This window comes from Meleagris gallopavo, chromosome 2 (assembly GCF_905368555.1).
Source record: "Meleagris gallopavo chromosome 2, MGAL_WU_HG_1.1, whole genome shotgun sequence".
In the NCBI taxonomy this organism is placed as follows: Eukaryota; Metazoa; Chordata; class Aves; order Galliformes; family Phasianidae; genus Meleagris; species Meleagris gallopavo.
The window spans coordinates 104,164,058-104,176,671 of NC_139405.1; the positions used below are offsets into that span (position 1 = coordinate 104,164,058).

The 12,614-nt window shown below is 56.9% G+C and overlaps 2 protein-coding genes across 8 annotated transcripts in view; one reads left to right on the top strand and one right to left on the bottom strand.

The window, feature by feature from the left end:
- Positions 1 to 5,845, bottom strand: LOC104910020 (uncharacterized). 2 transcript variants are annotated; one of them, XM_085218240.1, is made up of 4 exons: positions 5,668 to 5,845; positions 4,168 to 4,261; positions 3,736 to 4,063; positions 1 to 1,442 (listed from the first exon to the last, which is right to left on the bottom strand). In XM_085218240.1, the coding sequence occupies exons 3-4, from the start codon at positions 3,927 to 3,929 to the stop codon at positions 302 to 304; spliced, it is 1,335 nt and encodes a 444-aa protein (XP_085074366.1). In that variant the 5' UTR covers positions 3,930 to 4,063; positions 4,168 to 4,261; positions 5,668 to 5,845; the 3' UTR covers positions 1 to 301. The 2 variants fall into 2 exon arrangements, with proteins under 2 accessions (XP_085074366.1, XP_085074365.1); XM_085218239.1 differs by having other exon boundaries at positions 3,736 to 5,845.
- Positions 5,570 to 12,614, top strand: part of PTK2B (protein tyrosine kinase 2 beta) — a 21,278-nt gene continuing 14,233 nt past the window's right edge. For 4 of the 6 annotated variants that reach the window (XM_019613346.3, XM_085218233.1, XM_085218234.1 and 1 more), the window contains exon 1: positions 11,049 to 11,163. In XM_019613346.3, the coding sequence (XP_019468891.1) occupies positions 11,064 to 11,163 (100 nt within the window). In that variant the 5' untranslated portion in view covers positions 11,049 to 11,063. Of the gene's footprint in view, positions 5,613 to 10,716; positions 10,869 to 11,048; positions 11,164 to 12,614 lie in introns of those variants that run through there. The other 2 variants (XM_019613348.3, XM_019613350.3) reach the window with 2 other exon arrangements.

Consider the following 12,614-nt stretch of genomic DNA (forward strand, 5'->3'; position numbering starts at 1 on the left):
TTCTCCCCCTTCTTAAAAATGGGACCAATGTTTCCCCTTTCCAGGCCTCAGGGACTTTGCCTGATGACTTTTCAAATGTGATGGAGAGATCATCATCATGATGGAGAGTCACCATCAGCAGCAGTAGCCAACAGGCTGTGTGAAGAGGAATGGGAGAGGATGGCTCCTCAAATCAAACACCTACCCACGCTCACAGTATGCCACGGTCCCCTTTATTGCTAGTGCTCCCTACGCTGTAGCTGAGAACTCAAAATCAAGCAGCAGAGGGGCAGGCAGCAGCTGGTCCCTTCCCACAGTGCCATCAGATGCTGATCTCTCTGTTGCCCTCAGCTGTCCCCACTTTCTTCAGGTTCTTCACTTTGCTCTTCATCCTCCACCAGAAGCAGAGTAGACACTGCACTGTGCTGCTGTGCCCCAGCCCCCTGTACTCCACCTGGGGCATAGGCTCCATCCCCGCTCTCTGCAACCTTTCCAGGGCATCTGGGGGGATTGGCTGTGCCCACGGGGGCAGAGGCCACACAGGGGCTGTGGTGGGAAGGGACTCCCCTTGTTGCATCCCCCAGTTTTGGGGACTTCTGGGCAGAGGATCTCCACACTCCTCGCAGTATTCCTCACTGCCACAACGTTTGGGCAGCCACACGTTTTTCCCCCATGCGTGCAGTGTCTTCCCACTGACGGACAGATTAAAGAGCAACCCAACCTTCAGCTTTACCTTCTCCTCCTGCACCACCACATCCAGGGAGAAGATCAAGGCAGTCAGCATGGCCGTGGCCGTGGTGTCTGAGGAGCTGCTGTGGTGTGGGCAGCTGTTGTCCAGGCACCGACAGCACTGCATGCAGACGGGGTATTTGCTCCTGTAGCCCTCGTGTGCCCTTTGAGCACTGCTGCCATTATTTTTTTCCATTTTGGCCAACAGGCTGAGGCAGATTTGTGTAGTGTCCAAGGACTCCATCAGGGATCTGCAGAGGTCCTTCATGCTGGAAGTGGAGGGTGAGTTTCTGGGGAGCTCTGAGTTGGTGGCTGGACTCGAAGTTCCTTCTTGTCTCTCTCGTGGCAAGCTTCTTCCAGAGGCTGATTTTCTTTGCAGTCTGTTTCTGTGTTGTCTTTTTTGATGTGACCTCAACCGGCTGAATGTGGAACTCCTGGTGGGACAGCGGGTTCTGCTGTTGGACAGGAAAGGTGCAGGACCATCATTCAGGTCTTCCGACAGATTGCCCTGGCAGCTCTGAGATGCTTCAGCCCTGAAGGGTTCTTGGGGGCATGGGGAGAGCCCATCACAGCAGCGCGAGGTGTGCAATGTGGGGCCAGGCCCATTCCTGCCGCTCTGCTCCATCCTCCTGTCCATCTGCTTGCTCTCTGTTACTGATGTGCCCTGCTCCACAAACAAGCTTGTCTTCGTGGGGAATGCCAGCCTTGGTGGGCACTGCTTGGGCAGCAAGGACCTGGGAAGGGAATGGAGTCACAGGGATAGGAATGTCTTCAGCCTCAGCCTGGTGCAGAGCTGAGCCCTCCACCCCACCCCGCTCCATTTCATTTCATTTAGTTTCATTTCATTTCATTTTGTTCTACTTAATTTTAGTCCATTCCTCTCCTCTTCTCTTCTTCCTTCCATCCCATCCCATCCCATCCCATCCCATCCCATCCCATCCCATCCCATCCCATCCCATCCCATCCCATCCCATCCCATCCCATCCCATCCCTTCATCCCATCCCATGCCCCTGTACCAGGCTGTGCCCAGGCAGCATTTGGAGGACACCAGCTTGTCGTTGGTGCAGTGCCTCCTGGCCATGAGTTTGGCCAGCACTGCTATGCACAGCAGAGGAATGGTGCAGCACACCCTGTGGTCCCAGTGATCCCAAACGCTGAGGCCTGGGAGGATTGTCATGACTGCCACAATCCATAGCTTCATCTTCTGCTTGGAAGTCACGTTAAGTGTGTGGCCACCAGCATGACCACACGGCTCTTAACAACAGCCCTGTGATGGTGGCATGGACACGACCAGCCCGAAGGGTGTCTGGGCTCTAGGATTTTGGAGGCTGACTGACGTGGTGAGCACCCTGCTCCTACCCACCTCCTCCTCCCAGCTGCTTTTCTGATAGAGGGCCACCACATAGAGCCACTCTAAACAGGGCCATGCCTGTGACACGATGGTGACATCCTTCAAACACACAATGGCTGCTGTGGCCCCAGCTCCCAGTCAGTGCACTCAGTCACCTCCCAGCGGGGAAGCTCTGGGGCAGCCACTGCCCATCTTTACCTGGCCTGATTCCTGGTGATGGCGCACAAGAAGGAGAGGGTGCCTCATGAGTGGGCCCTGCACAGACCGATCTGCTGGGCTGGGGGAGTCCCCACTTGCTCCCACTGCTCCTCCGTGCTCTGCCCCAGGAGAACTGGCAGTGCTGCACTGTGGCCCTCTTCCTCCACAGCATTGTGTGCTGGTGACATGTTGGATATGTGTGGATTCACGTGGATGCAAGAAATCAGTCATAAATCTATTTGCTGCTATACTGGTGGTGAGCTTGTGTTCCTTAGGAAAAGTGATGTCAGTCCTAGCTTCAAGAAGTGCAAGGAGGAGAACCTGGGGAGCTCCGGGTCAGTCCAACTCCTGACTCCTCACTGCAGGACCCAGGGATGTGCTGGTGGCCCTGGCAGCAGCCCCCCATTCCCAACCTCCTTCTCTCTCCATGGCAACAGCAGAGACAAATACCATGGCAACCCCATGGCAACAGCACAGGCGATGCCACTGGTTCCCACAGCCCAGAGGCAAGTGGATGCCAGGGCATCCTGGAGCAGCCTTACAATCACAGAATGGTTAGGTTGGAAGGGACCTCAATGACCATGCAGGACCAACCCCCTACAGTGCATTGGGTGCCCCCCACCAGCTCCTCCACCAGCAGCACAATGGGACATCATGTCCTACCTGGTGCCCAGGGAACCCTTTCCAACAGCAGATGTTTTCCCTGGGGTGGGAGCCAGCTGTAACCAAAGGGCACCAAAGGGGAATTTAGGGTTGCTCCAAGCCCCTGCAGCATCTCAGCTCGATTGGGCAGGGTGGGCCCACAGTACTGTCCCAAGGTACAAACAGGAGGTGAGCTGGGCTGGGTGAGGGAGGAGACCTCAGGGTTTGTAGGCATGGGCTGAGTGGGATCAATGAACAGGAGTAGGTCAGTGGTTACTTTGTGGGGGATGGAGGTGTTCAAGAACCGTGGAGACGTGGCACTGATGGATGTGGTCAGGCGGGGTGCACAAGATGGGTGATCTTTGGTGTGCTTTCCGACATTGATCATACAGTCATAGAATCATTGAACTGTTTGAATTGGAAGGGACCCTTAAAGGCTACCTGGTCCGACTGCCTGCAATAAGCAGGGATGCCCACAGCTCCATCAGTGCTCAGAGCCCCATCCAACCTGACCTTGGCTGTCTGCAGGGACATCCACCACCTCTCTGGGCAACCTGAGCCACTACTTATAGTGACAGCCGCTCCAAAACCGCCTGGGTGCCACAAACCTCACTCTGGCACACTGTGCCACCCCCTGTGTTATCCCCATCACCCAGTGCTGCCAAGGAGCTGGCAGTGGGGGCTGCACGAAGGGCGATCTGCCTTTCCCCCTGTTGTTCTCAGAGCACAGGAAAATGAATTTTTCACCCCTGAAAAGTCAAAAAAAAAAAAAAAAAAAAAAAGAAAAGAAAAAAAAAAAAGGGTGGACTTTCAAAGCCCATCGATAACTGCATACCTCGAACTCGCTGGCAGGCGCCCGAAGGGTTCCTCTCCTCCAGCTGAGGTCGGCCAGCCTGCAGATGGCAGCAACCACCTGCAGCAACCGAACCGGTGGGGACCGCGGCCACCCACCCTACAGCTCGGAGGACACCCCCAGCACCGCTCCTGGGAGTCTCTCCCTGCTCCTTCACACCACTTCTCCTTCTCCATCCCAACACCGGCTGGAAGCCCCCCAGAGCCCTCCCGCCGTCCGGACCCTCCATCTCTCGGCCGAAAGTAAGTTGGTGCCTTCTGGCCTCCGACAGCCGCTGCTCGAAGCCGTTTCCCAAAGCGCCGCTCGCTCCCTGGTGATGGGAGAGGTGCTATTAATAAATCCCGTCAGCTTTTATCGCTTCGCTCTGTGCCAATGAAGAGGGCGGTTTGGGGAAGGGGGGAGGCGGGGGGAAACCTGTTTCTCTCCGGCGTTTCGTAGCTACGAGCTCGGCGCGGGAGCATGGGATGGCTCAGCAGGCTGTTGAACCAGCTCTCCTGTGAGTCCGGGGCTGAAGGTGGGGAGGGAGGGTTAAAGGGAGAAGGGTTGCTTGGTTTTTGGTGCATTGGGTTCATTTTTGGCATGGCTTAACCAAACCCTGTTCCGTGGGGCTGTGCTGGCCAGGGCACCGCGGTGGCGTCGCAGTGCCCGTCCCAAACTTGCACCTCCTTGGGAGTGCATGGAGAGGGAAAGGTGCACGTGGAGCTGTGCACCTCCCCGGGCAGAGCGATGCCTGGAGCTGCTGTCCCCTGCTGTTCCTGCTGGTCGGGGGACACCTATAGCCCACCTGCTGCCCCCTGCCCTTTGCTGGGAGATGTTGGCCTGTCTTAGAGTGGCCCTGTGATGTTCAGCACTGGAATTGCTTGGGGTCGGGCTGCCAGTGTGGCTCTGTGTGCGTGGGAGTGCCGCCGGTGGCACAGGGGTACAGCGGTGCCTTCAGTGCTCCTGGCCCCTAAGTGGGGGGTTGCCGTGCCCTGAAGCCTTCCTTGACTCTTTCCTCCAATTCTCAAAATGCAAAGGGACCCTTCAGCACCCGGCTGTGGGGTGCTTGGCTTCTGTCCAGCAGTTGCATTGCACCTCAGGGGGGTCAGCAGGGAACGCTTCTGTGACCCACTGTGGGGCTGTGCAGTGGGGTGCAGCCAGCAGGGACCCTCCAAGCACTGTGTGGGGAACTTCCAGAGGCTGCTTCTTCCAGTGATGGGGATCCATATGAGAGCAAGGGGCAGCGTCACCCCTCCTCATGCCAACACCCAACTTGCCTTCGTGTAGGGAAACCGCTATGGGGCAGGAGGTGGCTGTGGAGGGGAATTCCCGGTAAGAACCCGTTCACCCTGCGGCTGCTGCTTGCAGCTGTGCAGTGGCTGTGGTCTGCTGAGCCTGAGGCCGAGAGGAAGGCGCCTGCGTATGGGCTTTGGGGATCTGCCTGTCTGCGGCTTTGCCTTGCTGCTTCCCCTACCGTGCTCAGCTTTCTGCATGGAAACCAGCCCATGTGGCAGTGCCCACCACCCCCATAGCACCCTGCTGCTGGGATCACAGTGCTGTGTTGTGGTGGAGAGGGGGGAGGGGAGAGCACACCTCTGCTCCCTCTTCCCTCCTCCTCCTCCAGCCCTCAATATCCAACACCAGTGCCATACTGTGGGGCTGGGGGCTGTGTGCTGCTGTGTGATCAAAGAGGGGCTCAGGTAGTGGGATGTCCCCAATGCACCCCACAAACGGGGCGGTGTGCTGAGGGTGGTGGTGCTGCCAGAGCCCTCCCTGTTGCCCCGGACGTTGGCACAGAGGTTCTTGCACCATCCTCATTTCTTCCTCATCCCCTTGCACAGCGCCGGGCTCCATGGGGGCCGCTTGCCAGCTCTTCCCAGGTAGGAGAGGCCCCATACGCTGGGCCCCGTGCCCAAATTCCCAACCTGTCCCAACCTGTTACGGGGTCAAGGGAGTGAGCAGGTGAGGGGTCCCGCTGCCTTCCTTGCCTCCCGCCCTCCTCTTCCTTCCCGGCGTCGTGGCCTCATCCGGAAGCGGGCGGTGGGGAGGAGTGGTTTCAACACCGGTTCCAGCAGGGGACACACTGCCCCAGGGCCAGTGGGGGCGAAGGCAGCGCCAAGGTGAGCAGCTCTGCTCGCTTTGGGGAGCACGGTGCAAAAAAAGAAAGGGGAAACACAGAGCTGAGGGCAGGAAGTGGGAGTGGGACGTTGCATCTCGGTGCTCGGGGCGAGCTGGGCCGCAGCGGGGCGGGAGGTTCTGTGATGTTTGCCCAAGGGTTGGGTGGTGTGTGCCAGCGTCGTCGTCACTGGGAGAACCCTGGGGATGGGAGGGCTGGGAAGGCGAGAGGGGCTGATGCCACACTGGGTGCCTGTGGGCTGCTCTGGGTGCTGCTCGGTGGAGTTTCTCCATTGCCATTGGCTTTGGGATAGGTCATCCAAGCAGGACGTGTTGCTCCTCCAAACCTGGCCCTATGCAGGTGGTGCTGCGGGGAACTGCCTGCATCTCCTGGTGGGGAGGGTCCTGTTGCCGGGTCCCCCAAGAGTGAGAGTGTCTGAGAGCTGGGCCAGGGCTGGGAGGACATGTCCAGAGCAGGGGGTGGGATGGACTACCAGGCATGGGGTTCTGGTGTTATGTGAGAGGTGGGGAGGACTCAGCCAGGCTGGGCCAGGGGGTATCCTAGGGCTTCCTGAGCAGGAATGCTGTGAGAGCCTTCCTGAGTGGGACAGGGCCTTGGTGAGGAACAGGAACACACCAGGAATGGTCCCATTTCCACCTATTGCACCTACAGCAGATGTACATGGCATACCAATGTGGTTCATGGGACAGCATCCAGCCTGGGTGCGTGGGGATGGATGCATGGGGCAGCAGTGTCCAAGCAGGAGCACACCGTATGGGATGCACAGTGCAAAGGTGTCCATGCAGGAGCACCCAAGTGGGATGGAGGCTGCAGGCCTCCCAGTCTGCAAAGGACAGAGAGGGATGCACAAGCCCATGGTGTTGTTGGTGCATGCATGGGGCGCAGTGCTGCTGTCCCCAGCCTTTGTGCTCAGCTGTTTTTCAGTGCTCCATGCTCAGGCTCGTGCAGGCGATGGGGGCTGGGGAAACGCCGTCTGAATCATGTTGCTTTTTCCCTCGCACACTTATTACTCACAAGGAATAGACGTGAACCTTCTGTGGGAAGAGTTGCTACGTTTCATCCTGCAGCAGCATGCCATGCTCAGGTCCCTTTCTCTGAGGAGCAGCAGAAGGGGGCTCGGCCCAAAACCCACAGGGATGTGTTTCCCTATGAAATTGTGGGGGGCAAAATTTGGGGTTTTTGTTCATAAAGGGGCAGCGCACTGCTGGAGGGAAGGCCACAGTGCTCTGTTTGGGGAAGAGGCTGCAAAGGGGGAAGAGGAACACTTGGGGATGTGCACAGCTCCCGTGAGCCACTGGGAAACCTCCCAGTCCCCACTGAAGCTTCAGTCAGCAGTTGGGAGCTGCGCCACTTCCTGAGCACTGTGCATCTACACAGTGCTGTGCACCTGCACTGCCACAGTGTGCAACCACCACAATTCAGATCTGACACAATGCACATCGAACACAATGCACAACTAATGCAGTGCATGTCTAACAAACACGGTGCACATCTAACAAGCACAATGCACAACCACCACTGTGCACAACCATCACTGTGCACAACCACCACCATGCACAACCACCGTGCAGATGCAGCCACGTTGCATCCAGCCCAGATAATTGTGAGGGGGACAGCCTATAAATGTTGCACAAACATTTTGTGGTGCATTGTGGCCATTGGGAAGGGGAAATGGCTTTGGGAAGGGGCTCAGGGGTGACTTCTGAGCGTGGGGTGACTGACGATTTTTCCAGGGTTTGGGGCTGTGGTTTGGGCTTGAGGTGCAACTCTGGAAATGGAGGCACATCTCCTAAAAATGGGAGATGTCTGTCTCTGAAAATGGGGGTACATCTGAAAGTAGGGATGTGTCTCTGAAAATGCGTTGGGTCTCTGAAAATGGGGATGAATCTCTGAAAATAGGGGTGCATGTCTGCAAATGGAGTGCATGTCTGGAAACAGAGGTGTGTCTCTGAAAATGGAGAGGTACATCTCTGGAAATAGGGGTACATCTCTGAAAATAGGATTGCATGTCTGGAAATAGAGATGCATCCCTGAAAATAGGGATGCATTTCTGAAAATAGGAGTGGATCACTGAAAATGGGAGCACATCTTTGAGCATATGAGTACATCTCTGGAAATGGGGGTGTGTCTCTGAAAATGGAGATGCATCTCTGAAAATTCCTGGTGCCAGAGGGGAAGGGCTATGCTGCAGAACCTGCAGCTTTGCATTCTTTTGTGTGATTTCTGCCAAAAATGCCACGGCCTGCCCGTGAATTTTAAAGTTTTGGAGGAGGTGAGTTTCCCTAATGAAGCTGGCATGAATATGAGGAGTGTAATTAGCTCTAGCACTCATCAGCCTGGCAGAAGCAGGTCCTGGGGGCTGTATGGTTTTGTAGCAGCGCCTGCAGTGGTGTGGGGCACAGGCTGGGCTCCTGCCCCATGCCCCCATTCCCTGCCTACCCCAAGGATGCAGGACAGCATCGCGTTCCTGCAGGTTGCCTGGTGACGGGGATGCCTAGCGACCAGTACCAGCTGTGCCAACCAATGATGCTGCAAAGCCCTCCGCTTCCTTCTGGCGCAGAAAGGTTACCGGGAAATACGCCCACCCTGTTCCTGGGAAGCTGCTCCCCTCCCCAAGCTTTCGGTGCTGCTCGGGGTTATTTTTAGGCTGGTAGAGCTGCGGGAGCAGTGCTGGATGGGGAAGGCTGAGGCTGAACCCTGCTGCTGCCCTGGTGCTGTTCTCAGCCCCGTCCTCCCTCATCCCCCATGGATGCCCCCACCCCCCCCCCCCAGCCTGATTTTGGGAGCTGCTGGTGTGCTCAACCCTTGTGTTCCGTGCTGCCGTGCCTTGGTTTGCTTGGGGAAATCCAAGAAATAACCAAGTGGTAGTTGCATTATTACTTGGCCAAGTGGTAATTGCGTTGTTAATTGTGAGGATGAGTGAGAGCACTGAGATTCAGTGCAGGGTTAGGGCACACCTACGGGGCACTGGGAATGTGGTCCTGCAGGTCCCATAGACTGAAAGCATTCAGCAGGGAAAACGATTGATTTTATCCCATTTCACTCAAGGTTTTGATGAAAAACTGCAGGTTCCACGTGGTTGCTGCTGATGTTGGAGGCTTTTAGGGAGGACTCTTCATGGGCACTGCAGTGGGGTCAGGTTTGAGACCCCCCTCGAGGGGAGAGCTGACAGCAGCTCACTGGGGACATTTTGACTCCAAACTCATGTCCCTGCTTTCCCCTCTGCATTGCCTTGCACGGGGGGGAGGGGGAGGATGTACCGGTGGGGAGCCTCGTAGGGAGCCCAGATGGCCCTGCCTTGTCCCCTTGCTGGGACAGAAACACAGCGCAGACAGAACACGCAGATCTTTCCCCCGTGCCTGAGTCACCTCTTCAGCGAGCTCCGGCCGTGGGCGTGATGGCAGCACAGCGTCTCGATTCTGATTCCTCAGCAGTGCTGCACGTATCGCCGTACCCAGCTGCTTGGTGCAGATCTGGGGCTGGGGGGGAGGGGGCTTCCTGAGCTGTTCTTGCACCCAGAAACACCCGTAGCAGTGTTTTCCTACTTGGAAAATGGGATTGCATCTCTGAAAATGGGGGCATGTCTCTGAAAATGGGGTGCATCTCTGGAAATAGGGGTGCATCTCTGGAAATAAGAGCACCTCTCTTAAAACAGGGATGGTTCTCTGAAAACGAGTGCATCCCTGGAAATAGGAGTGCGTCTCTGAAAACAGGAGTGCATCTCTGAAAATGGGGATGGATCTCTGAAAATGGAGGTGCATTTCTGAAATTGGGGTACATGTCTGGAAATGGGAGTGATTTTCTGCAAGTGGGAGCACACCTCTGAAAATAGAGGTACATCTCTGAAAACGGGGTGCATTTCTGAAAATGATGTGCATTTCTGAAAATGGGGGTTCACTTCTGAAAATGGGGTACATGTCTGAAAATGGAGGTTCATCTCTGAAAATATGATGTGTCTCTGAAAATGGCGGTGCATCTCTAAAAGTGGAGGTGGTTCTCTGAAAATGAAGGTGCATCTCTGAAAACAGGAGTGCATCCTGGTGGAATGCTTAAACCCTCTGTAGGAGACACAACGAAGGGAGTTGTAGTTGTACTAAGCAAAGCATCAAATGGGTGGAAATGTATTAGGAGCTAGCCTTGATGCTGAACATGTTCAGTGGATGCTTGTTGGGGCTGACGTTTTGGGCTGTTGAGTTTTTGGTGTTTTGGGCTGTCTGCCAGCTTTTTGGGGGTCTACAAGTGGTTTTGGGATCTGCAAATGATTTTGGGGTCTGCAAGCAAAGAGGGCAGCCCTCCAACCCCCCTGGGGCAATCTGTCCCACCGTTGCAGCATGTGTCACTTCCTTTGCTTTGTGAAACACGTTCTTACTCTGAAGGAGCTGTCACATGTGGCCCAAACCCAGCACTCCAAACCCATCCAGCAGGCACCCAGCACCAACATTGCCTGTTGAAGTTGCTGCCAGGGTTCTCCTCCTCCTCACTGCCCCACTACAGGGCTGGACTCAACGCAGACCCCTGGATTTGGTGGTTGGATACATGAGGATGGGGGTTGGGTGGTGACATCCTGCTCCCCGCTGGGGACAGGGCTGAAGTGATGGATGGGAGCTGGACAGATTGGGGCAGATATGGGGAGCAGACGTTTGAGATAAGGCAGGTGTGCCCTGGAGCGTTCCTTGATTTCCAGATTCCTCTGCCCCGAGGCTGACAGAAGGAAGGAGAAACTGAGGCACGCAGCCTGTGCTGTGGGTCTGCGTGGGGTGGTGCAGCCCCGGTTATAGGACGCAGCCTCCAGGTGTGGGTTTTGCAGTGCAGTGCTATAGGTGCCACTGCCTCAACCCCTGCAGGAGCCTCTCTGCTGCCCCGGAACCATAACAATCCACTATGAGTCACTGAAATACCTGCACCGATGGGGCAGGGCCGGGGCGAGGCGGGCGGCTGTAAGGTCCCCCTATCTGTCCCACACCGTGGCATGGAAACGGGACCCTGCTGAAGAGATGAGGTAAATGGTGGGTGGGTCCTAGTTGTCCCCGTGCTTGGGTGCTTGGGGAGGAGGGGGGCTTGCAGCCCCAAAGCTGGCACTTAGGGGGTGGAAATGCAACGGGTTGGGGGCAACGCAGTAGTTTTGGGGCAATGTGGGGGGGTGGGGTTTGGGTGAACCGTGCCTCAGTTTCCCCACCTACGCACATGTGGGCACATGCGTGAGCTGCCTGTTGGGTGCTCACGCCTCCTCACACAGCAGGAAGCAGCAGCAGCTCCGTCAGCTCGGGGTGGGGACAAGGAACGGCCACCTCACCGTAAGTGCCGCTCACCCCCTCTTAGCCTTGCCCTGGGTGCCCCACAGGGAGCTGTGGGGCACAGACCTTCGCCCTTTGTGCCGGTGTTGGGATGGGAGGAGAGCTGAGAAAGGGCAAATTCCTCACACCGAGCTGAGGTCCAGGGGGATCCAACCCATCCCCCGGTGTGTGAGGATGGGTCACTCCACGATGTGGCTGAGATTTGGGGTAGGGTTGGAGGGAACAGTGCCAAGTATGACACTTTTCCACGTCTTAGGAGTGCATGGGAGCACCCAGAGGGACTTCCTGGTATGGGGCAGAGCGCAGCGGGGACGTCAGGGGTGTTCCAGCCCTGAAGGGTGGGAAGGGGCTGTGGGGGCACAGGGCTTGGTGGTGGAAGCGTTGCATGGTCATCTCTGTCCCCTTATGGCGGGTTGTCCCCAAATGTCACCGCTGCAATGGGGACGGAGCCGTGCTGCTGTGGGCTGTGTCACTGGTGCTGATGTGAGGTGGGAGCAGGGGGTGTGGGGATGGGGTTGGGGCCCCTTCTCCACCCAAAGGGCTGCACATGGTCAGGTCCTTGTGGGGGTGCCCAGGGGAAGGGGACATCAGCTCAGCCCCACACAAAGGGATGCGTTGGGATGGTGATGCTGTGTGAACAAATTTGGCAAGGGGAGAAGCCAAGGTTGGGAGGAGAGGCATCACTTTTGTGCACTGAGCTTTTGTGGCAAACCCCAAAAGGAAAGCTGAGGGCTGGGCTGGGGGTTGCTAATTCTGCTCAACCCTATGGCCGTTTTCAGCATGGTGGACAGGAAGCCACTAGCTAGCACCACAAGACCCCCCTCACACAATGAGAAATAACCCGGTGTGAAAGCATGTGTGAGAACATGTGCACATGCTGGTGCCCCCCCAGGTTGTGGTTGCACTGTAGCACCATCAGAGCAAAGCCAGACGCTGGGAAATGCTGGCTGTCCCCTGCTTGCGTCCATTGAGGCACCATGGGACGGCTGTCACACTGTCCCCAGCTGCTCCAGAGGGTGTCATAACCTCACAGTGCCATGGGGAGAGCACAGACCCTGCTGGTGCCACCCGCGCTGTGCCCTGTCTGCAGCACTGTGCAGGTCCCCATGTCACCCATCTGCCTCCACGTCCCATTGTCACCCACTTGCTTGCAGGTCCCCATGTCACCCATCTGCCGCCAGGTCCCCATGTCATCCACCTGCCTCCACGTCCCCATAGAACCTGCTGCAGGGCAGACCCCCAGCACCGTCCCCATCCTCTCTGTGCTTTCCCAGTCCCTCTCACCTCCTCCCCATGCCCAGGACTCCCTCCTTGGGGCCATTCCCTACAGCAGACCTGGGGTGACCCATGGGCCAGCTGTGCTCCTGTTTGCAAACAGCTCTGGACCTGTTTAATGAGTAACTGGAGGGCTGAGCTCCGGGAGGGAGAGGCCCCCGGGCTGAGCTTCCATG

What these genes read in the sequence shown, in the direction of transcription:
- LOC104910020 (XM_085218240.1), bottom strand. Translation starts at nt 3,929, where the DNA reads ATGGAGAAGGAGAAGTGGTGTGAAGGAGCAGGGAGAGACTCCCAGGAG. An exon ending in CGCCTGCCAGCGAGTTCGAG is followed by an intron (nt 1,443 to 3,735) that starts GTATGCAGTTAT and finishes TTCCCTTCCCAG; the next exon opens with GTCCTTGCTGCCCAAGCAGT.